Genomic DNA, 25,507 nt, shown 5'->3' on the forward strand with positions numbered 1-25,507 from the left:
TGTAGAGGTTTGTGGTTAGAAGTCTGAGTTAAAAAGAATAAAATCACATTGCTATTCTGTTTTATATCCTGTGCACTGTGTGGGGTCTCTATATGTTTTTTTAAAGCTTTTTTTCAACTAGAGCTAATACAACTGTTTACAGAGTCCTAGGTGGGTATGTCCTAGGTGGACTATCTGATACTTAGAAATAAAACACTTTGGATATCAAAGGAATCAATTTGTAAGTAGAGTCTTCTGAATTCTCATGGATTTTTTTTTTTCCTTTGGGGAGGGACATTTCTCAAAAGGTTTGCTTCTTTTTCCTCCTCCTCTTCCTTCTCCTCTGCTCAGCTTCTCTTTTCTGTTTGTTGAAATATCATCTCACTCTGTAGTCAGGGCTGGGCTGGAACTCACTATGTAGCCCAGGATGGGCTTGATCTTATTTCTGCTTCAGCCACCTAAGTGTTGGGATTATGGGATGCGTCATCCCACTGGCGCCAGAGATTTTAATAGTCCCTAAGATAAGAAACACAAATGCTCTTATCTGTGGAAAAAGAAAATCTAAAAGCTCCCATAATACAAAAGCCCTGATTTTACTTTTGAAAGTAGTCTGTTGGTTGTATTATATCATAAAATACACTAAAAGTTTAAAAACTATTATTAAAAAAATCAATGGCAGGTGACACTTTGGAGCCTGGCGAGAAGAATATACCCTACATAGTGCTCTGAGTGATTAGGAAAATATGCCTACCTCCTGTTCTCTAGAGCAACTATCATCTTCATGTTTCGGTATAGGGTGAATGTATGTTGCTATCAAAGACAGTGTTACACTTAACACTCAGATTTAAGTCACAAGGATATAAATGAGCACATTACTATTTGTACTTTTAGCTTACGTGTTGAAATGTGTATCATTGGTGCTTGTGTTAAAAAATCACTACTATGTGGTGTTTATAAACATTTGGGTAGATTATCAGAATGATTGTTCTGGGGGCCCATGCCCTGTTCACACACTGGACAACTTAAACTAACTATACTTTAAGATAGTTAAAGAGTCAGAATTAAACTTGACTATTCCTTAGTAATCATGAAAAGTAAAAACCAACCAACCAACCAACCAACCAACCAGCCAACCAACCAACCAACTAACCAACCAACCAACCAACCAACCAACCAGCCAACCAACCAACCAACCAACCAACCAGCCAACCAACCAACCAACCAACCAACCAACTAACCAACCAACCAACCAACCAACCAACCAGCCAACCAACCAACCAACCAACCAACCAGCCAACCAACCAACCAACCAACCAGCCAACTAACCAACCAACCAACCAGCCAACCAACCAACCAGCCAACTAACCAACCAACTAACCAACTAACCAACCAACCAACCAGCCAACTAACCAACCAACTAACCAACCAACCAACCAGCCAGCCAGCCAACTAACCAACCAACTAACCAACCAAAAACCTATCAATTAGGTTAACAAACCTTTTGAACCTGGTAGGTATCTACAGGCAAGGAGTTTCATATCTACACATCTCTCTCTCTCTCTCTCTCTCTCTCTCTCTCTCTCTCTCTCTCCCCACCCCCCCAGTGTGTGTATGTGGTATGTTAGAACCTGTGCACATGTGCATGTATGCATGTATGTTGAGGCTGGAGATAACTGGCTGGTGCCTTTCTCTAGTGTTCTTTACCTTTCTTTGAGACAGCATCTCTCACTGACCCTGAAGCTTACTGATTTGGCTGGATTAGTTGTATTTGGGTATATTGATTGTCAATAAATTCCCAGACTTTCTCTCCACCCACTCCCAGTGCTGAGGTTATACATGGAGGCTGGCATATTCATCTTTGCTTATGGGTTCTGGGGATTTGAACTCACATCTCAGACTTACATGGCCCTCCCCAGTCATAGTGCACTGTTCTCTCTTTTTGCATTCATGTGCCAAATTCAGCCAAAGGCTACAAAGACTTTGTGATTGATATTTCACACATCTGTCCTGTAGGTACAAAGTAATTTTGAATTAAATATTTAACTACAGTGGTTGCAAACATTCAAATTGCAGGTTTACAGTTGCCAAACTTTTTTTTTTTCCAGACTGAAAGCTTAAACTTAAACACAGGAGATGTAGAAACATGAGTCAGCCTTCTCATTACCACATCCAATAATGAAAGGTGAGCCAGGACGTGTTTGAGCTAAGAATGATCATTGACATGAATATTCATGAGTGCCTGAGAGATGACACTCTGGAGGCTGCAGTTGATTTTAAAAGCCCTGGTTCTGCACATAAGAAAAATTGAACCCTTCCTAGCTGTCCCATATCGTTCTGCATGCAAGAAAGGTTGTTTCACTCCTTGAGACTCCTTGGTGTTGTGTCTTATAAAAATATAAGGAGAGAAGGAATATGTTTGATGGAGGTGCAGTCAGGTGTGGGGGAGCAGGGTGCCTCTGTGGGCCCATGCTGAGGGACTAGTCACAGGAGTGTATAGTATAGAATAGAGTTTATTCAGGCCATGGGGAGGGGAGTTGAGGCAGTAGAGACAGAGAAAGGCAGAGAAAGAAAGGAGAGGAGTAGAGGCAGGCCATGAGCAGAGAGAGGGGGGAAGGGGAATGGAGAGAGAGAAGGAGCAAAAGAAAGGAAAGAGAAAGAGAGAGGGAGGGAGGCGGAAGGGAGGGGGAGAGGGAGAGGAGGAAGCAAGCAGCTCCCTTCATAGTGAGTCAGGCATACCTGGCTGTTGCCAGGTAACTGTGGGTCAGAGCCTAAACAAAATGCCAACACTCCCCTGTTTTAGGTTTAATTTAAAAAGGAAAACAAATAGTAAGGGATGATGGTGGAGCAGGAATAGGGTCGTCTTTAGCTATTTACTGCTGGTTTTGGGACGACCTGTCTCTGGGGAACCTAGGAACATGGGTATGAAGGTGTTGGTTCAGTCTTAGCAAAGTTCGCTGCTTTCTTGATGTCCAGGGGCTGAGGAACCACCCGAGGATAGATCAGAAGGAACAGTTCTAGCAGAAGCGTCTGTGTCTGTAAGAGAAAGTTGGAACATCTGAGGCTTGCTTCTCTGGAGCACCTGGACTTGACAGATAGTGAAACACACACACACACACACACACACACACACACACACCACATTATAGGTAGAGAATAAGGTTAAGTACGTTTGGGAGAATATTTTTCCTTAGGTGTACATTTGAAAATACATTTGAAACCCTTATATTTTGGTGGTTGGTGGGGGGAGTTGAGCCCCAATCCCAGAGCACAGGAGAGGAATCCCACCCTCTGGAATAGGTAGCAAGTGAAAACATAGGCTATTGACTGGCAGGTATACTTATCTGGATGGAGTCCATTTGGTCCATGAGAGGTGGATCTAAGTAGGTTTCCTGTAGCTTATAAGTTTATGAAAGAGATAGATTTGTTAACAACATGAACAGTCTTTAAGATGAGCTTAGGGAAGTGAAAAACCTTTTGTTGATCAGAAGGAGCAAGAAGGGTTTTTTTTTTTTTTTCTTCCTTGTCTAGGAAACTGAATATAAAAATTTAGCAAAATGAGAAACAAATTTTAAGTTTATATTTGAGAGACAAAAGAAATTTACAACCTTGACCTTGTGAATAGAGTTAGACAATAGCACACACTATACCTTAATGGCAGGAGTAAAAAAAATAAGACTAAACACATATTTCTAAAAGGTAGTGATCTTTTATTGACCTTATATTGTTTTTAAAGAGAAGATCTTTGAAGGGAACTCACCTAACAGTGAAGCTGTGTCTCGCCTGACTGTCTGTGATCTCTTCTAGATGTGTTCTGATTCTTAACCTACAGAAAGTAACTGTTGGAAAGAACCTCTGTGTACGTGTGCGTGTCTGCCTGTGCGTGTGTGCATGTGCACAGAACTGTGTAAATACACATGTGTGGGTGCATATATGGAGGCCAGAAGTCAATGTCAGACGACTTTCTTAGTCATCTTTAACCTTGGTTTTGAGGCAGGGTCTCTCCCTGAACCCAAGACCATCGTATTACCTAGTATTTGTTCAGTAAGTCCCTGGGCTCTGCCTGTTTCCATCCGGCAGCATCGCGGTTACCAACGCGCACGGTCTACGCCAGGCTTTTGGTGCCCAAACTCAATTCTCTGTGCCTGTGCAGTCGGCCCACTGAGCCATCTCTGTGGAAAGAGCTCTCGAAAGAGACTGTTTTCACTTACTTTACAGATGGAAAGGGAGAAGTCCTCAGGGGTACTCTAGGTAGAGACCCACATGCCAGGCATGGGACAGAACCAGAATTTGTTCTTCAGTTCCTTGAGCAGTACTGCACAGCAGTCCCACGAGTACCTTTCACCCTGTGCTGGCTTGAGGGTCACAGCGTAGGCAAAGACGGGGAAACTGCTGCCAAAGAACACTTTTTATGTGCCGTGTATACAGCGGCCCTAGACAGTTTTGACCCAGAATCTCTTTGTGGTTTGCTTACTGCCATTCTAAAGCCTCTGGGAAATTTTCTCCGAGCAGTGCTTAAGGAACTGAGAAGCCCTCTGTCCGCTGATCTTATCTTCTGCAGCAGATAGCAAGAGACAAAGGCTTCACCATTGCAGAAGTGCAACTTGGCGCTCACAGGCGAAAGTCCTCAGGCAGCGCCCCGCCCCCTTCACTTGAAGCCACCACCGCAGCTGCAGGGCATGTGCTCCGATCTCATCCCCTTTTCTTTTAACTTGCACCTTTCCCTCTGTGAAAAGAAGTGAAAGCAAGCTATATTTTCCTTCAGGCTTCAGAAGACGTTTACACTGGAAGACAAAACGCCCATACAGAGGCGTGAATAAATAAAAAATGAACACTTAGAGTGAATAACCAGCACAAGGGCAACCTCACCACCACAGTTACCAATCACCACAATTACTAATTACGGCAAGCCAAGGATAAAGCGTTAACACAGACACCTTTCTGCTTTCTATGTTCTTTCCTGATGCAAACTCTCTTCTCCCCTTCAGGCAAGAGCATTAAGGGTGGCTTTTGTAGCATCCATTCAGGTATTTCTTGCATCTCTGATCTCAGTGGTGACGCCATAAATCACAATGTGTGCTCATTCGCCATCTTTCTGATGTGCTCTGGGCAGCCAGGCGCTTCTTTTGTCACACATGTGACTTCTAATCCTGCCGCCTCATGTGTACCCTGTATAACTGATACGAAGACGTCACTGCTAAGTCCTGTGCTTGCTTTGTTTGGAAAGTAGCCAGTGCTTCCAATTTTAGACATACTAGATGGTCGTATGTTTAGCGGTGTATATTTAAAAAAAATTATTTATGATTGGTTATGATTCTTGACTCTTTGCACTGGGCCTGAATTCTGGATAATTTTTTTTTAAACCTGGTTTTTAGCTAATCAATTTTTTTAAAAAATCAGTTCTCTTTCTAGCTTTGCCTCATATACTTTTTAAACCCACTCACTGGATTTTAATAAGTGCATTTGGGGGGGGCAGTTTTATTTCTTTGTCTAATTAGTTGACTTAATTTTTTTTTTTACCCTGATGATAGTATTGTAAGCACGTCTTTATTTCTCTGTATATAATGAACACAGTGGATTCATTTTGGGGCATCTGATAATTCCAAGGCACACGAAGCTGGTGTTTGCTTGTCTGCTCTGACATTTCTGTTGTTGCGTTTTCCCCCGTGTTCCATTTTTTTCTTTTTAGTATAATTGTCACGATAATTTTAAACGCTATTTGTAAAATCCACTGTACATCTTTCCCGCCCCTGCTGGCATTTTTACTTTTGCAGTCCAGAGTAAAGGCAGCTCAGAATGACTTGGACTAAAGTCCCTGACGGAGACTTTTCTGGACTACACCCAACATGAGGGTCCGTTTACTCAGGCTTCTCTTCATTCCAAGGATCCTTCCAGCATTCTTTGGAAAGCAGCTTACAGAAATAAAGAACCCAAACTTCCTCCCCTTGTTGACTCTGAGAGACGAAGCAGGAGAAAAGAAGAAGAGGAGGGGGAAGAGGAGTAGGAGGGGGAGAAGGGAAGAAGGAGGAGGAGGAGGAGAGGGAGGGAGGGAGGGAGGGAGGAGGGAGGGAGACAGGGGGGAGAGAGAGAGAGAGAGAGAGAGAGAGAGAGAGAGAGAGAGAGAGAGAGAGAGGGAGGGAGGGAGGGAGGGAGGGAGGGAGGAGGGAGGGAGATGGGGGGGGGGAGAGAAAGAGAGAGAGAGAGATTTGGAGCAAAATCACCTGGTAAAGTCCTGTTCCTGCCCTGGCTACTTTAAGCTGCATTGGATTTTCAGACATTTTGTTTACTATTTCCTGTTGTTTTATGGTTGAATAAGGTATATTGATTGATGTAATCAGAAACTAGAACACTTGCATTTATTTTTTTATAGCCAAACCTCTAATTTGAAAATACTTTCAAGAAATATGAGAGGAATAAACTAAGGGTTAGGAACACTAAAATAAATATGTAAATAGATAAGTGAATTCATAAGCGATTCTGATGAAGCTTAAACAATGTTAAGGCATCAAGCATAATTATGCTGATCTTAAAGTACACCGGAGCTCTTCTTTAAGGGAGTAATATGGTAAGATGCATTTGGGCAAACGCCATAGTGTTTACATAAAAGCAAAGTGCTGAGAATAGTCCTGGTACCACCCTAGTGCTAACTTTAAATCATGGAAGATGAACGCTGACGGCTCAGTATACAGCCATTAAAAATGATCATGACAATATCAGAGCACAAGATAATGTGTTTTCTATGCAAAATAATGCCACTAAAAAGCCAAAATCAAAAGTACAGGACATTTTTTTCTGTTTTACTAGAGATAACTATTTTTTTTTTAATTATTTTATATTGTTTGACTTTTTTTAAGGGAAAAAAAGAGCTTTCCCAACTTAAGAAAAAGCTACCACTCTGGTAATTTTTCCAAACAACTCTAGCATAATTCTTTTTATTAAAAATGACACATCATTAAAAAAATAAAATAAACCAAAGATCTTGAACCTATAAGCCAGCAGTTCGAAATCTTCAACCAGGTTAAAACCATTTCAGTGCCTTTTCCTGTGATTTCCATGTGGCTCACAAAATTAGTGATCCGACGGTTCCAGTGATCTTAAAAACTGAAAAAGCAAGCAAAAGCCTGGGACCCCATCTTGATGATTGGGCCGATTCTGTTCTTAGTGAATGGGGCACATGAGAGAAAGACGTTAGGGTCTGAGCATAACTGATCTGCTTCTTCCCTTTCCAGCTGGAGGACGTAATGCTATTTATCTATAATCATTTAATTTCAGCTCCAGTAAATTGTAAGCTTTTAAAGCTTTTGTCTTCCATAATATCTTCCTGCAGGTCTTATTGTTCAGCTAAAAGAGACTCATGCTTTGGTTTCAGTTTTAAAACTCACTTCTTCAAAGACATTCTCTGACCCCCCCAGTGAATATTATAACGCACCACCCAGCCCTCCCACTTTTCCCCTGAGAGCACTTTGTTCCTAGTATAAATTATGGCAAATCAAGACGGATTTATCTGTTTACCATCTGGACCCCAGTATGGAACCTGTAAACATGTAGAGACGATCTGAGTCATACTATCTAAACATGTTACTTGATACATAACATTTTATATTTTGTCTATCACATGAAAAGCCCATTTCTGTTGAGGTGTATTCTAGTGCATAGATTTGTCTTGTCACATCCTGGTTTTGTTTGACTATGAAATATTTCATTTTAGTATAAATAGGGGTGGCTTCTACTTAAATATAATGATTAAGGCAATGTGTTCACAACACACCACTCTTGCTTTGTTCTCTCTTTTGATCCAGGAGAAATCAATGGCTCAGCCCATCATACAATGTTTTCATTTCACAATGGAGGTGTTCAGATTTCTTGCAAATACCCGGAGGCTGTCCAGCAGTTAAAAATGCGGTTGTTCAGAGAGAGAGATGTCCTCTGTGATCTCACCAAGACCAAAGGAAGCGGAAACGTGGTGTCCATCAAGAATCTGATGTTCTGTCCATATCAGCTGTCCAACAATGTTGTCTCCTTTTTCCTAAACAGCTCAGACAGCTTCCAGGGCAGCTATTACTTCTGCAGCTTGTTGATTTTTGACCCACCTCCTTTTCAAGAAAAGAACTTTAGTGGAGGGTATTTGCATATTTATGGTAAGACATTGGTTGCTTTTATCATCTTGCCTTAAAAGTGTCTGCTCATCTCCAAGACTGCTCTCACCAAGGGAGACAAACAAATCTTCTTTGTTTGTGTTGTGTTGTGTGTTGTATTGAGATTCCTTCAGAAGTTGTTGACAGCAGGCCATCCAGGATGAAATACGCATGGAAGGATGTGTTGTTAACATTAGCTGCGGTTTATTGGGAATTACATATACTGTTGAGTTAGAATTAGGGCACAGCCTTTCAAACACACAGTCTTTTAAAATCTTTCACTACTCAGTGGCTGTTACGTCTACTCGCCTAAGGTAGGAAGCGGCTTGGAGAATGAGAGGAGACAATTGAATGTCAGTATCACACCTAGTACTTTTCTACGCAGTCTTGTGAAAGCCGCAGGTGAGAGGGCATAATCCATGAGTCACGTTTTTAAGCACACAAATGTACTCTTTCCCGTTGGCAGAGTCCCTGCTGTAAGGCAGAGGTGATACTGGTTGTCATCTACTGGGTTTCATCATTATGAGGAAGAAAAGCCTTCCTTGATTAAAAAAAAAAAAAAACTTCTTTACATTTTATGAAAGTATTATCTATCTATACAGCATTGAGTAATGCTTTTCCTGGTCTTTCATCAACATATCCCCTCCCCCACTTCAACCCAGAATCACAGCTTTGCTGCCAGCTGAAGCTCTGGTTACCTGTAGGATGCACAGCTTTCGTTGTGGTCCTCCTTTTCGGATGCACGTGCATCATCTGGTTTGCAAAAAAGGTAAGTGTTTTTATTTTCCCTTATACTCTTTTTCCTGGGTGACTTTTTCCTCATCAAAGAATGTCACATGCTTCTCAGAGGAACCTGAACAAAAGGGTAGGACCACTCCTTTTCCTTAAGACGTGCATACTAATTAAACTAGTAACTTGGAGCAGAGATTGTTTGTTTGTTAATAACTCTGTTCCAAAAATGACTCAGAGGCTTATAGAGATATGTTATTATTACTATGTTTTTCATAAAAAGATGAAAAATTAGGGCCAGTTAAATATAAAGGTTAGGAAGGAGGCTAAAATATAAAAAGTAGATGCCTTTGATTTTTGAAAATTGTCAAATGTAGAGTTGAGATTTGAATCTAAGCTTCCTAAGAGTCAGGACAAAGCTGAAACAATTAGTTGTTAAGTTTCTCCTAATTAGCACATTCAAAGAGTGAGACCATCTTACAATCAACTAACAGCAGTTAAGAAAGAAACTGCTTTTTTATATCTTACATCTTCGAACTCGATTTTAAGAAAAATGTCTGAAAAGTTATTCATAACAGTATTAGTAGGGACAAAAAATATCTCTTTGTGGTGGAACATTTTTTTTTTTAGCTGTTCACATAGCAGATTTTTCAATCAAGGAACTTACTCCTTTCTGCATATTATGAGTATATAAATTGGCTGGACTGTATGTGTGCATATGTGAGTGTGCATGTATAAGTGTGTATGTGTGTAAGAGTCTGTGTGTGTATGTATGTGTGCACATGTGTGTGTTGTGGTGTGTGTGTGTGTGTGTGTGTGCGTGCACAACTGTAAGCATATGAGTCTACTCTCTCCTTTTACTACTTCAGATCTGGGGATTGAATACTCAGGTCATCAGGTTTGGCAGCAAGTGCTTTCTTCCACTGAGCCATCTTGCCAATTCAGAAGGCCCCTTTTATTGGGAACCTTTTACACATTGTTTTACTAAGCTTAAGTCCATAATAACGCTTTCGTCCCATGCTACTTCAAAAAAAAAAAAAAAAAAAAAAAAAAAAAAAGTCCAGAAAACAAGCATGAAGATGGGAAAGAGCAGATAACAAACCGTGTTTTTAACTATCTCTTTCAGAAGTACAGACCCAGTGTGCATGACCCCAATAGTGAATACATGTTCATGGCGTCAGTCAACGCAGCCAAAAAGTCTAAACTTGCAGGTACAGTGCCCCTTAGGGCTTTGGGGAGGGAAGAACACTCTTCAGGAACTGTTTATTTCTATTTTAGAAGAAAGACATTCCCCCACCTCAAGGACAACTTTTGTATTTTAAGTCTGAATTTTCACCATAGCTGGGCTTATGTACTCTGTAGTGTATTGAAGACAATATTTGTGAATGGTATTAATAAATTATCAGGGGTCAAGAATGGAATTTAGCTAGTGTAACACAGATGAAGCCCAGGTTTCCATCTCCGTACCACACAAATGGTCATGGTGTTATACACCTGTCATCTTAGCACTTGGGAGTTGGAGAATCAGAAGGGCAAAGTCATTTTCAGCTACCTGGTGAGGTAGAGGCCAGTCTGTGATATATGAGATACCATCTCAAGATTATTAGAGAGAGGGTGGGGAATGGTAGAGAAAGAGAAAGAAAACAACAACAACAATATCAAGCCCAGATTGGAGTAAGAGGATAGCTATGCTAGTCTAACCTGGGCTATAGAATGAGTTATGTAAGGCCAGGTTGAGCCACTAGATGAGTCTTTGTCTCCAAGGAAACAGTTCAAAAGGAGATTTAATGTGTGCAGCTCACTGGTAGAGCACTCACTGATCATTCATGGTGTCTTAGTTCAAATCCTAGCGCACACACAAAAAAAATCCATTGTTCACAGATGTTCTAAGGTTATTTTCAACCAATATTTCAACATCAGAGATGTATCTGGCTCTTTTTTGTAAAGTTCATGAAACCAGATGGTGGTCATTGATTGACTACCCTTTAGATGCAAGATTTGGAGTGAGGTACTGTGTGGGTAATAGAAATTTTAGATGAGGTGAGGAAGAGAGATTTAGATGGATGTTGGAGGGGAGTTCATAAAAACACTTGGTTGTTTGGGAAAATGTACAAGTTTAGAACACCTTGGTGGAACTTTTGCCTAGTCCATGAAGAGTTAGAGGGAAGTGTTGTCAAGTCTGAGGAATATCCAGAGAGCTTGAAACATCCGTTGTGGGAAACTTTACACATCTTGTGCCCATGGGTAGCATGTAGGTAGAGTAGGACAAGAAACAGAAGCCATCAGATTCTTGCTACCACTCAGTGGCTCAGTGGTACACAGATTTTCATGGAATCACTCCATAGAGAGGATATTTCCCTGCACAGTTGGTCTTTGCTCTCTTTTTAGGTAACTAGAATTGGGGTCCAGACTGCCAGTGGCTTCCTTCCAGAGAGTTAATATCACAGCTTTGGCTCTTGCAATCACTTTTGTTTGATTACTTTGCTCCTAAAAAATAAAAAAACAAAACAACAACATTAAACCAACAGCATACTCCACCCCTTCACTGTCTTAATAATAATGCATTCTTAGTTTAGATTCCCTCAAAGAGGGTCTGTGATAAGGACTTGGGTGCAAATAGAAGTGATGATCCCAAGGAGAAGTGTCAATGGGAGTGCAGGGGGGGGGGGATGGTTCAAGAAGGGAGAATTAAGGTGGAGAGTATGTTACCAAGGTGTTGGTGCTAGGTTCTGGAGGTCTGATTTAATAGATTCTTGGTCAATTGAACAGAGGCCTCCCACAATTTCTATGAAGGATGGAGCAGGGGATGCTTAACCACTGGCTTCATTACCAACAGTTGGGAGTTGGCTGCAGGAAGCATCTCTCTGTTCTCTCTGAACTGCGCTCAAATTAAAACTGTTCTCATGTCTTCGGATAAAGCCAGAGAGAGGCAAGAAGGCAGAAGGGGGCAGTTAGCATATACCCACGAGTCTTACTTAACTGCAGTTGGACCCAGTGATGGACAGGTACAAAGTTCAGATACTGTCCAATCCTCACATCAAGAGCAGGATGAGTAAAATTCCATGGGAAATGAGGAGCTGGTGTGTGTGTGTGTGTGTGTGTGTGTGTGTGTGTGTGTGTCTGTCTGTCTGTCTGTCTGTCTGGGTAACTCATGTTGAATGTTATTTTACAGGTGTGACCTCATAATCTGGAACACGGGAATCCATGGAGGAACCACACTGACTATTTCCCTTGAAACTTGAACTGAGAAATTCTATTTTCTGGACCACAGGGCATCTGACTTGATTTAACTATGGACATCTGCTGCTGGTGTTTTGTTTGTCTGGATCAGTGACTATTAGTCACTCAGGACTTCAGCAGACTGCCCTGGGTTTGCTGAGCCCTTTTAAGTCAAACCTCTTCTTATAGAAGGCCCATTTGATATGTGTTCAACAAACAGACCTCACTAGGCTAGAATCCCCCTCTGTCTGCACCTGCTCCTAGCTATGCACTGGCCGGGAAAACAAGGCAATTTTGTATCTGTGAAGCACACGGGCAGCCAATGGTCACCACCTGTCCTCATTTTTTTTAGACTCCGTTTTCTTACCGTAGAGATCAGCATTCCTTGTAGAATCAGAAAGTAGAGGGAGAAGCTTCACAACAGAAGCTCTTGTGTTTCTGAGATGTTGATGTATATACTCCACTGAATTCATGCATTAGTACCAACATGTTCTCTTCCAATATCTAGACTCTAGCTTATCACTGCTTCAGGGCTTAGATGCCTGCTCCTGCCTTCAAGTTTCCCCTTAAAGATAATTCTGCATGTCTACTTGGCAGCCTGCAGCCACTCTAAATGGGAAGTTCAGCTTACATTCCCCCCCTCTGCTGCTCAAAAAAAAAAAAAAAAAAAAAGAGTAGATATGATTTTCCCATATTCTCCCTGCCAAAGTAATCTTTTCCAGAAAAGACATCTAAATTCAGTTAATATGGCTTACTGTGTTGATATTACTGGTAGTAAACATTCCTCTGAATCAAAAGCAAATTAATTTTGCTGTGGTGTTTTCTACCATTGTCTGTGTTTTCATGGTGCTATTAGTCACAAGCTTAGCTATTTTTGTGCATCAGATTAAGGTTTCAAGCAAGCAAAGTAACCCTCAGTTAATGGGCAAACATTCTGGGGTAGAATGAATTATCTATTTAGCTTGAAAGCTGTAGTTTTGGGGGCTGGCTGCCAGACTACAGCCATGCTTTGCTCTGGGTCTGACAGGTTGAAATAGTCCCCGTGACCCTGGAGCAGCAGGTCAGACTATGCTGGAGTCCCGAAGTTAGGAGGTGCCACTGAGCCTGGGACAAGCTGCTGCATTGTTCTCTAGGATCTGGGTGAAGTACAGAGGAGCCCAGACAGAGCTCCCTCTCCTAGAAACTGCAGCCTGGAAGTCAGCCCTGCCACTTTAAGATAGCCTTCCTTAGAACACGAGTTAGTTGAAAGTTATTCCGAAGTGTAAACGGATTGCTCTGAGCTGGACCATTTTCTCCACTTTCCTGTCTGCACGCCTAAGACTTCTGGAGCTGCCAATGTGTATGTAACATAAAAAAACAAAAACAAAAACAAAAACAAAGAAACCAACAAAACCCCCCACCATAAACCCCAAACTTAAATAAAATGGGGCTGCTTCATAGTTTTAAGTTATAGTTGCTTACTTACAGTTTACTTTAAAAGTGAGCTGTGTATCAATATGTACTTATTACGTTAAGCATATGTAATGCTGGCCATGTACAGTACAGTACTGAACTTGTAATTTGAATCAAGTATGGTGCTCTCTCTCTTCAGATGACCCAGGCAGCCTGGCTGGCTTTGTGAGGGCATCCCCTTAGTTGGATGGACCCTTTTGTGTGGGGGTGAGAGTGCTTTACTCTGTTCCTTGAAGGATCCTCATCCCAACATTGAACACCTAACAATGAGTTCTTAGAGAAGAAAATTTCTATGAAATAAAATCTGGCTTAAAGAGGAGCCACTTGCTAAAAGATGTTAGCAGTAATACCAAGTAAAGGCTAAGCATTTGTGTGCAGCAGTGGGCTGTCACTTTGCTGTGTTTTCTGGGTGTGAAGAAATGATAGTCTTAGCTACCACATGCAAATTAGCCCTTGCTCTCCAATGAGCTTGTGTGCTGTATAAGAGAGTTGCTCCCTTTGTCTTGCTTTTTCCCTTTGAAACTCTGAAATAACCACACACTTACAAAATAGTCAGAAGCACAGGAAAAAAAAAGCATGTTCTACACCTGAGTTACTTTCTGCATTGACCTCCTGGCCCCACTGAATGGTGCCTGTTTCCTATGGAAATGAAGGCTGTGCTCTTTGATGACGTGACAGTCACCAATATCAGAAAATTAACTTTGATATGCCACTACTCTCTAGCCTTTGGTCTGCGTTTGAGATCTTCCCCTCACGTCTAGGATGCGTGTAGGAGCTGAAGGTTCTGCTGGGACCTCCCTTTGTGTTTGGTCCTGTCTGGTTTTCTTCAGTCTGGATAATTCTCTTCAGTCTGTGACCTGGGCTCTTTTGCAGATCACACGCCATTATTTTGTAGAATGCTTCTTTTGGGGGTCACTCTGGTGTTTTTTTTTTTTTTATGAATGAAATGAGGTTATTCGTCATTAGAAATAATACAGAAGTGGTGTTGCGCCCTATAGGGCAGCTCACGTTTTGGTTTGTCAAGTTACTGCCGATGTCTGTTTTCATCTTTTGACTAGGCTCCTGTCAAGCTTCTCCACTGTAAAGTGATTCTGCCCCCCACCCCCAACAGCCAATAAATATGCTTTGTGGAAAAGTATTTTGAAGTCCTCTGTTCTTCATCACAATTTCAACTTATTCATGTGTTCATTTATAGCTTCATGGTGTTTTGGTTTCTTATTTTATTAAATGGGTAATATTATTATTATTGTTATTATTATTATTATTATATTTTGTTGTTTAGAAATGGTCTCATATGGCTCTGGCTGGCCCTCAAATTTGCTAAGGATGACCCTACAATTTTGATCCTCCAGCCTCTACCTCGTGAATATCCTTCGATATTGCAAGCATGAGCCGTCAGACCTAGTTTTCCTGATAATGGGATTGAAACCAGAATGTCTAGTATGTTAGCCAATGGGTCTGTATCTCGTGCTCATTACTGTGTTTTAATAATGATATTGTCCTATCCTTAGCAGTCATTGAAAAATGCACTTGAAAGACAATGTTTATGGGTCAGCTTCCGTGCTGCTGGGACCCAAGAGTGGACATTGTTGGAGACATTTATCTCTCTAGATAGGTAGATGCATCATAAGAATAAATACAGGAACAACCATAATGGATATTACATGTCTGTGTGTCTACAAAGTTCCTCACTCACACACACACACACACACACACACACACACACACACACACACACACACACACACACACACGCTTGCATCTGTTCAGAAATCTATAAGTTCACATCCATGTCAGGAATCTCACACACTTCATGGACCATTCTAGTTTGTCATCTTTTTTATTGATCTGATACTAGGAAACCAAACCCAACTTTTACATTCTTAACCCACTAATTCTATCATCAAATCCTAGCCTGAAGTCCACCCGGCATCATTTTCCTTCTTTCTCTCGCTCTTCTCCACATGGTATCTACTTGGACACCGACTCTCACACCCAGATACCCAACCTTGTTGCTCTCTTTGCCCAGGCTGGACCACAACTCTCACCCTGAACTTTACCACTGCATGAATGGATTTTTCTCGATTGGTGGGTTCTTACACACCAGGCTGGGAATTCCTCCAGGAAGGCTACCTCCTTTCTTCACTCATGACTACAGTGGACTCTCTGGGCAAAGATGCACCATTGTATGCCCTGGGCTTCACAGGGACATGCACAGTATATCTATAGGTCCAAGTTCCAATTACCTGCCACAGTACCTGCCTTGCTAAGTATCAATAGCTACTCCTTTTCAGACTTTCTTTTTGTCCCAATTGTTAGCGTTATTCTTCATTTGTCACAGACTCTTCTGTCTTGGTGAGTCCAGAGAGGCTCAGTGGAAACACCCACTTTGATCTGTCAGAGCGAGAGCAACTCATATTTTCCTGCTTACTCCCCAGCATCTTCTGCATCTTAGGGAACAAGCTCTTCGTTAGGCTTTCCCACGTAATCTTTTAAAATTCTATACATCTCTGAGGAACCCCTGCCAAGTCATGCCAAAATGTGCCCTGTCATCTAGCTTTATCCCTTATCCCATACATAGCACAGCCTCGGGACACAGACTCTTCCAAGAGTCTGACTTATGGAGTCTTAACTTGCGATGAATAGAATTCTGTGACATGTAATATCTGTTTTCTTTTTCAGTTCAGATCACAGCCCTCGAAAGAAAAGATCATTTCTGCCTTATGTGATCCAAAACCTTATCTCTCTCCATTTAAAAAAAAAATATATATGGCTTTTTTTGGGGGGTGAATCTGATTTCCCCAGTGCCACAGAAGACAAACTGTGCCTAGACTCTGTTAGTTGCCCTTTGCTCTGTGGGAAGAGGAACTGGGGAATTTGAAATTTTCCAGAAGAGGGAACCCATCCGTATCAACATCTAATCTCCTCCTCCAGGGACTGTGCTTTAGGTAAGATGAGGAAGATGGCAGTATCACTGTCTGTTTCACAAGAAGGCAAGTGAGGGTGTCCTTCACTCCAGGCTGTGTTTTATTTTTCTCTACTTTGCTGCTTAGTGCTTGCGATGTCAGTATCTGAATCTTAACAGCCCACCACCTTGCCATATGTTCTGTCTGTGGCAGTGAGACAGATTGGGGCTGGGTATAAATAACCCAGATGCCAACCCATGTGGACTCTTCACTGTCTTGGTCTTTCAGTCTATCCACTGCTGTGTCATTTTGGAGACATGCTCTCATCAGGACCCTGTATCATCCCTTTTCCCTTTGGGCTCTCAGCATGATGTCACCTAGGATTGTTTATTTCATTTTATTCTTATTTTTATTTTGAAGAAGCTAGAAGTGGTCAATCCGGTTCACTGGAAAATATGGTCCCTGAGAGTAGAGACGGCAAAAACTACGGATGTCTGACTCACTTTCTCTGGGTGCATCCATCTGTTAAAAACAGGATTAAAAACAACTTTTCCAGTTTCTTGTGGAAAAACAGTTTTGTGGTGCCAAATAGCACAGTGACATCTATGTATGTTGTCTGATAAGTATACTCAGTCTTAGAATGTGACTTCTCCCAAGTATGCCTCTCTGTCTTCTGCTACATTTGTCTTATAGAAATAATCCCATGTGACTGCAATCCATGGCTGAAAATTGTGGCACTACCCCTGCCCCCATCATTATTGCAATAATGTGATGCCTGCCATAAACGCTTTCATGGGACTAAAATTCTTGTTTGCAGTCCAAACTCTCACATAAATTCCAGTAAAATACCTAGTATAAAATCCAAGTATCTATAGGTCCACCCAAAGAAATGACAACTTATCAGATTTAAGTCTCATTTGAAAAGCATATTTTACCCAGTCTTTGAGGCCATGCCAAAGTGGGGATGGGTTAATTCTGAGAGCACAGCAAAACTTCACAGTACCAGGGAGGAAACCCCCTTCTTCATCATTAAGACCTCCTCCATATGTAGAGACAGCTACTAAGAAGCATCTCCATTTTTTCTTCTTCCCTAAATGGCTCTCACATCTTCTCTCAGACTCCCTTACTTTCCACAGCTGGAGTAAATGCCTTTCTCTCTTCCCCACTCTCATTAGCCTTGTGTGGCTTTCCCATGGCTGCCGCAGCAGATGACCACAGACTCGCTAATTCACGTGGCACAAACCAATGCACATTCATTCTCCCATTGAAGGCTAAAACTTGATAATCATTTTCACTGAGCTCAACCCAAATTGTTGGTCGCTCTGAGGAGATAATCCACTATCTTGCCGGGCACCTTCTGACCTCTTATGTCATACCAGTCTCTTCTCCCATTGCTGCACTGTCTCTCTTCTGTGGAAAATCTCCTTCAACCTTTCCTTTATAATACCTTTACATTTAGGGCCCACAGTTTTTCATTTGTTTGTTTTCTGGGATAGGGTTTCTGTGTGTAGCTCCAGCTGTCCTGGAACTTGCTCTATAAGCTAGGCTGGCCTCAAATTCAGAGTTCTGACTGCCTCTGCTTCCCAAATGCTGGGTCTAAAATGTGTGTACCACCACTGTTCAGCTTAGGGCCTACAATTTAACTCAAGATAATTTCCCATAGTTTCCATACTTGGTGAGATTTAAAATCACCATGAAAACAAATATCTGGGTATGTCTGTGAGTAATTTTCTAGGTTAGTTTAATTTAGGTGAGATGACCCACATAATAGTACTCCTTGGGCTGAGGTCTTGGACTGATTTAAATTAGCAAAGTGGGTCAAGGACAAGCATTCATAGCTCTTTGTTTCCTGGGTGTAGACACCACATGACTGAGACACTAACTCATTTGAAGGGGAAAGGGATTATCAGTGAATCCCTGCCCCCCATCCCAATCTTGGTTTCTATATTTAAGAATCATGGAATCTTTCTTCAGGTCTCCTTCTCTAAAACTCCATGGTATGGGTTGATGTTAAGGCGATACATGATTGGACAGTGGAGAGGTAGTCAGGGAAAGAGGATGGAGGAATGGAAGAGAGGAGAAGAGGAGGAAATTGAGGGAGAAAGAGGATGAAAGCTGATGTGTATGTTTCTCTCGGCCAATCTCTAGCTATGATAAGCTTATTATGATTATTTCTAAGGGTTTCTATGGATCTAATTTATCTCATATAGATGGGCAGTTTATATCTTTGTCCACTGGCTGTAAGCTTATTGCGTAGAGGGTTTGTGGATTGAGAATTTAACATATAAACCTGTTTGATAAGTTAATGGATGTGGAGTCATGTTTGTATCTGGTGGTGGAGGAAAGTGAGTGAAATTAACACACTAGAGAGGGGGTGGGCCACCAGGGACAGAAGCAACATGGGCAGTAGAGTAAACTATACCCGAATTCTTAAAGGCGGTTTGGAGCACAAAGTTAGAGATCCCCGAAGTGCCAGATGGTCCAGCAGGAGCCAGCACTAGCTCTGGATAAAAGGTTACCACATTTTAATATTTTCCACAACACCATGGCTTTCCTTAAGAGAGCTCCTGGTATCAACTTCCTTAGGTTGTATCTTTGTTTAGTGGCCATGTCCCAAGTTTGAGTCCCACAATCCTGCACAGAGCTTTAATGTCAGCCCACTGGGGGAGAACATTTTGTCTGTGAAGGGGGAGGGAACATGGGTTTCTCTACCATAGGTAAGATAAACGTATCTCTGTCAATGCTAGCTGCACTACCTTTATTACAAAGAGCACTCATAGGCTTGGGATTTCTTTGCCAGTTAATCTACTAGAGGCAAACAATCCTCAGAGGGCAGTCTATACCCGACTCAGCACATTCTCAGGCTCAGTTGCTCAATCTAGCCACGAGCAGAGTTAGCCAAAATTCTAAAAGAGGGGGATATTGATTTTCAAATTTTCATTCACTTCATCAGTTTTGGAAGTGGGCTAGACTTAATTAAGTTATCTTAGGTCAGAGTTTCCCTTCTAATGGAAATCAGGGTGGGTGCCTTCCGGTTTTCTCCAGATCCTGTATACGTTAAATGCTATGGTGTCTGAATCTAGTTTCTTGCCCCACTCAGGGAAAACAGTTATTTCTGGGCATCACTCCTCTGGCAGAAAGAAATCCAAGCGAGCAAACATGTAGAACATGAGGCCGCCGACTGCCTTCCAGCCACAGATTGGATCCGGTCTAACGTTTCCAAAACAGGGCTTTGATAGCAAATCCTTTTGGGATGGAAGGATCAAAGGAGTAATTTAAAAGAATCAGACTGCCTCTGTGTTGTTCTCTTCCCTGTCTGATCTCGGTTTTTCAATCCTAAAGAAACAATTATGCTAATCTGGATTTCAAGCAGATTATTGCAGAAGTCTAAGTGTCCAGAGTTCCAACTGTCTGAAGCAATCAGTGATATGTGAGTAAAAGTTAAGTCTCGGGCATCAGATCTGTTCAAGAGGAAAAGTATTTACAACGCTCAGCAGAACAGAACACTGTCCCCAATTATAGATGCTCCAAAGACTCCCATTCCAACCTCACAGATTGCCTAAGGGAGCCAGATGACTCTCCTTGCTTCTGTTCCTACAGAGAATAGAATTAGACCAGAAACCAAGGCCCATCTTCCTCTCCATTTGCTTTATCCTACACAATCTCACTTCATACACCCTACTGGGGGGAAAGGGGAGAATGTGAAGAGGATTAGAAGACAGGGAGGGGGAGTTTCTGTGTGCCAGCAAGTGCCAGGCTACTAACTGAGTGAGAAAACATTTTAGCTCTTCATGAAGACTGGCCTCCATTTCTAAGCCTTCCTGTCCACAGCTGGTGCCCACCAACTCCCCATTCTGCCGCGACCAGAAAACTGGAGTAAATGGGGTTTCTGTAAATTTTTGTCACATCTGAGGAATGCTGGTCAATGGTTTTAACTATTATTTTCTATTTTATGTGTTTGGTCTGCATGTATGTCTGTGTACCAAGTACATGCATAATGAGCACAGAAGCCAGAAGAGGGCGTGGGTTCCTCTGGAACTGGATTTACAGATGGTCATAACTTAATAGGTTAATTTTGTCAGGCAATCTGGAACACAGAAAATTCTAGAAAGGCAGGCAAAAATGAAGAGCTAAGTGGCGAACAGGCTAGGAGATTCAAGAGAGAAAGGAATCCTAATTAAGAAGCCATAAATTGAGGGACATCTGGGTTCTTTTCAGCTTCTGGCTATTATACATAAGGGTGTTATGAACATGGTGGAGCATGTGTCCTTGATATATGTTGGAGAATCTTTTGGGTATATGCCTAGGAATGGTATAGCTGGGTCCTCAGGTAGTATTATGTCTAATTTTCTGAGGAACCACCAGACTTTGCAGAGTGGTTGCACCAGCTTGAAATCCCACCAACAATGGAGGAGTGTTCCCCTTTCTCCACACCCTGGCCAGCATCTGCTGTCACCTGAGTTTTTGATCCTAGCCATTCTGATTGGTGTGAGGTGGAATCTCAGGGTTGTTTTGATTTGCATTTCCCTGATGACTAGGAATGTTGAGCATTTCTTTATGTGCTTCTCAGCCGTTCGATATTCCTCAGTTGAAAATTCTTTGTTTAGCTCTGTGCCCCATTTCTTTTTTCTTCTTAATTGGATATTCTCTGTATTTACATTTCAGGTGTCATCCCCTTTCTGCCAGTTCCCTCCCCTTTCCCCTCCCCTTCCCTTTGCCTCCATGAAGGAACTTCCTCTACAAACCTCCCTTTCCCAATTGAGGGATGGGACCACCCACACATCTCAAAAATATTAACCTAGAATTTATCTTTTCTAAAGGAAATGCTGGGATAAAGAGTGGAGCAGAGAGAGACTGAAGGGAAGGCCATCCATATACTGCTTCACCTGGGGATCCATCCCAAATGCAGCCAACCAAACCTAGACACTATTTCTGATGCCAAGAAGCACTTGCTGACAGGAGCCTGGAAGATGTCCCCTGAGAGGCTCTGCCAGAGCCTGGCCAATATAGATGTGGATGCTCACAGTCAACCACTGGGGTTGAGCATGGGGACCCCAATGAAGGAGTTAGAGGAAGGACTGAGGAAGCTGAAGGTGTTTGCAACCCCATAGGAAGAACAACAATATCAACCAACTAGATTCCCCAGAGCTCCAAAGGACTAAACCACTAACCAAAGAGCACACATGGAGGGCACTATTGCTCCAGCTGCATATGTAGCAGAGGATGGCCTTATCTGGCATCAGTGGGAGGGGAGGCACTTGGTCCTGTGGTGGCTCAATGCCCCAGTGTAGGGGGATGCTAGGGTGGTAAGGTGGGAGTGGATGGGAGGGTGGGGGAAACCCTCGTATAAACAGGAGGAAGGGGATAAGATAAGGTTTGTACAGAGGGAAACCAGGCAGGGAGATACCATTTGAGATGTAAATAAGATAGCCAATAAAAAAGAAGCCATATGTGAATACACCTTTAAAGATGATAGGAGGAGGCGGGGAATATTTTCCAAGTGGTTATTTCAGGTAAGGGACACTCAGGAGACATGGTCAGCCTATTTGGCTTATATTTCTTGTGTAGGAATTTTCTTTTTACCTAGGACATTTCTAGCTTTGACCCACAGAGTACTCATTTTTTCCTTCCCTGAATGATAGAGGACAGCCAAGGAGTCATTTCTTGAGTAAAAGAACAAATGAAGATTGGGACCCTTGAGTAGGATGTTCTTCATTTTGTAGTTTAGTAAGCAAGGGCTGATTCTGTCAGGGTAGATAAGGGAACTAAGTATTAATGATGAAAACAACTCAACATTAGAATTTAAAGGTGGAAACTTTTGGTCTTTGAAAGGTACTATTAGGAAATGGAGCTGGAGAGATGTCTCAGTGGTTAGGAGCACTGGCTGCTCTACCAGATGGACCCAGGTTCCATTCCCAGTATCCACATGATGACTCACAAGGCTTTGTAAGTTCATACATCTGACATCCTTTTCTGGCCTCTGTGGACACCAGGTACACTCAAGTACCACACAGACATATATACAGGTAAAACACCAATATGCACATGAAATAAAATAAGTAGAATTAAAAAATTAAGTCACAGACATGTAAAAATATTTCAATGTATATATCTGACATTTAACATGTTGCTGGAATTTATTAATAGTTTTTAGACATCAAAAGTTACAAGCAGTCTAGTTAAAAATAGACTCAAGATATAGTAAGTACTTCAAAGACCTACATTTGGCAATGACCACATGAAAAAATTGTCTAATAGCAGGCCAGTGCAAATTAAAATCACAGTACTGCAGTAGCAACTACACAGTAGTGTACCTTAAAGATGTAGCCTTTTAGAACAGTTGTACTCCTCATATATTGCTATTAGGAGTCCAAAGTAGTAGGATAATTTTAGAAAACAGTATGTAAATTTCCTAGATACTTTTACATCCTTTACCCTAGGACCTAGCAATTTCACTTGAAAGTTTCTCCCCTCAAAGAAATGAAAAATATGTGTCTACCCAAAAACCTGTATGCAAATGTTTACAATAGCACTATTCATAGATGAGTAAAATCTAAGAACCAGCAGAATGTTCATCAGATGCTGAATGAATAAATAGACTATGCAAAAATCTATACACTGGAATACTAATCTAATAATGTAAAAGAAGAAATAATTGATGTAAAAATGGCATGAACATATCACAAAACATCTGGCTCATTCGAAGAGACTTAGTATTAAAGATATTCTGTTACATTATTACATTTTTATGACATTCTAGGACAATCAAAACTTTATTGATAGAAAGCAAATCATTGCTTCCTGGAATCAAGTTGAGAGAAATGATAAGGAATAAGTTTTTTAATATTAAAGAAGTGTTATGTTTCAATCATGGTTGCATTTCCATATGCATGACCCAAAATTCATCAAGCTAAAAACACTGGCCACGAGGCCATGTGTTGAAGCCTTTCAGAAAACTAAGGAATGGTTATTTGTTATAGATTATCCCACTAGATAATTTTTTAAAGAAAAATTCACTGAAATAATCATGGACTGAAATGCCAAGAAGGCCATTTGACTATTTCTTTCTGCGACACTCAGCCAATGGCAATGACATTCTCCCAAAACATCCAGAAGAAATGGAGGTGGTTTGAAGAGCATATCTTGCTCTTTCTTTTCAAAATGCAACAAAGGATGAATGAAGACTGTGGAAGGAAATTGGCTTTTTAAGCTGAAGGAGGTAATATATTTCCTTCAGAGAAATTTTGACATCTTAAAAGATGGTGGAATGGAAGAATAAAAAACCATAAATGGGAGGAGATAGAACTTTAAAAATGATAAATTTCTAAAATTTCTTTGGAGGTGATAATGTCTTCAGAATCTACCAAAGAAGAGATAATATGCCATTAGATTTCCCATCAGGCATTTAAGATCTCATGAGAAAAAAATTTCCAACTGGATGTGTGCTCATTCATGATCATGAACTTTAAGTACTGCTACCAACTGACTGGCATCCTGTCAGGGCTACAGCTGAGACCATTCCCCCTTCTGGTTCCCTCTTCCCCTCAGGAGTCTTGATTCATTTCTGTGATCTTTGGTACAATGTATTTAGATTCAGTATTGTGATCTCTTGGATGGCTTCTCTTTAAACTGGTGTTTGCATTGATCAAAGTTTATGGCTATATTGCTTTTGCCATGATAACTTTGGAATAACTTCAGAGTCTTTTAAATGGGAGAAAACAAAAAACAGTTATAATTTCCTCAGTGAGAAAGATTCATGCAGCAGTGGTTGAACAAACCCAGGCTCTACCAGATACCTGAACCTGAGCTCTCTATGAGCCCCTGTGAAACAACAACTTCTGAAGGAAAAAATTAAGGCTGTTAATTTCTTGTATGTTAAGTTATTTGAACTTTAACTTGGAGGAGAATTTAATCTTTTAGCCTATTTTCTTATGGGAATTTCACAATATGAGGGAGTTGCTATGTTAATTTTATCTCTTTGAATTGTTGAGTAGTATTTACTACTGGAATACATTAGTTTTGCACACTCTCTTGTATGACACACTGGGCAGCATATTTGGTCATAATTTTTGGTGGTGAATGGAAGAGACATCAAATCTTCAGGCTTGGGTATAGTACAATTTTGGAGTTATCTAGTTAGTGTATAGTCTTGAAGAAATTTTATGATTCCTACCACCAGTCCAAAAGAATAAACTAAATGATCAATAAATAGATTGGGAAGTATGTCCTTCAACACAAGTTGGACTTCATGGGAAGAGGAGAGGAGAGAGGGAGAGGGAGGGAGGGAGGGAGAGAGAGAGAGAGGAATGAGAGGTGAGAGAGAGACAGAGACAGATAGAGAGACAGGCAGAGAGATAGAATGATTTTGGGTGAATACAGAGATTGGGTGAATCTAGGAGGTCTTGGGGGAGTGATTATGTTCAAGATAAAACTCTCAAATAATTAAGAAAAATATAATTAAAAAGGAAAATGGCAATTGAAGGTGAGAATAATATTGAATAAATAAATATCATCTATGAAAGAAAGTCATAAATATTCTTGACTGATAAAAAATGTCATGGTTATATACTTCTATTAATGTGATAAAATACCTTGAGAACAAAAAGCAACTCAGGAGAGGAGGGGTATATTTTAACTTATAGTTTCTGGTTGTAGTTCAACATTGTGAGGAAATCAGGAAGGGAATTTTAAACAGCTGATCATGACACGTTCACAGTTAAGATCAGAGAGGAATAATGCATACACACTTGCTCAACTGCACAAGTGAGCTGTGCTTGTCTTACTTACTCTTAGTTCAGTCTCCTTGTCTAGGAAATGATGCTGCCCATGGTGGGCGAGATTTTTCACACCAGTTAATTAAGATAACCAGCCCAAAGCCATGTCTACAAATCTCCCCAAAGTAGACAACTTTTGAAACTGTCTTACCAGGTGATTCTAGGTTGTGTCAAGTTGATAAGCTCACTATTATGTGATTCATCTCTCAGAGGTTTAGAACAAAATATGATGGAAATGCTTTGAGAATCACACTCACCCTTACCCAGTCCCATCACCATCATTCATTCCGAATTCTGTAATTAACTAGCTGACATT

General features: G+C 41.2%; 1 protein-coding gene across 1 annotated transcript in view; it reads left to right on the top strand.

Annotated features, from left to right (window-relative positions):
* The window catches only part of ICOS (inducible T cell costimulator), a gene marked incomplete at both ends in the record, with an annotated part of 185,538 nt that overhangs the window by 8,580 nt on the left and 151,451 nt on the right, over positions 1–25,507 (top strand). Inside the window, 4 exons of the mRNA XM_080932894.1 lie at positions 7,776–8,114; positions 8,774–8,880; positions 9,967–10,051; positions 15,853–15,995. Coding sequence (XP_080789020.1) covers positions 7,776–8,114; positions 8,774–8,880; positions 9,967–10,051; positions 15,853–15,995 — 674 coding nt within the window. The remainder of the gene's footprint in view (positions 1–7,775; positions 8,115–8,773; positions 8,881–9,966; positions 10,052–15,852; positions 15,996–25,507) is intronic.

The sequence above is a fragment of the Micromys minutus genome (genome assembly GCF_963924665.1).
Source record: "Micromys minutus genome assembly, chromosome: 19".
NCBI lineage: Eukaryota > Metazoa > Chordata > Mammalia > Rodentia > Muridae > Micromys > Micromys minutus.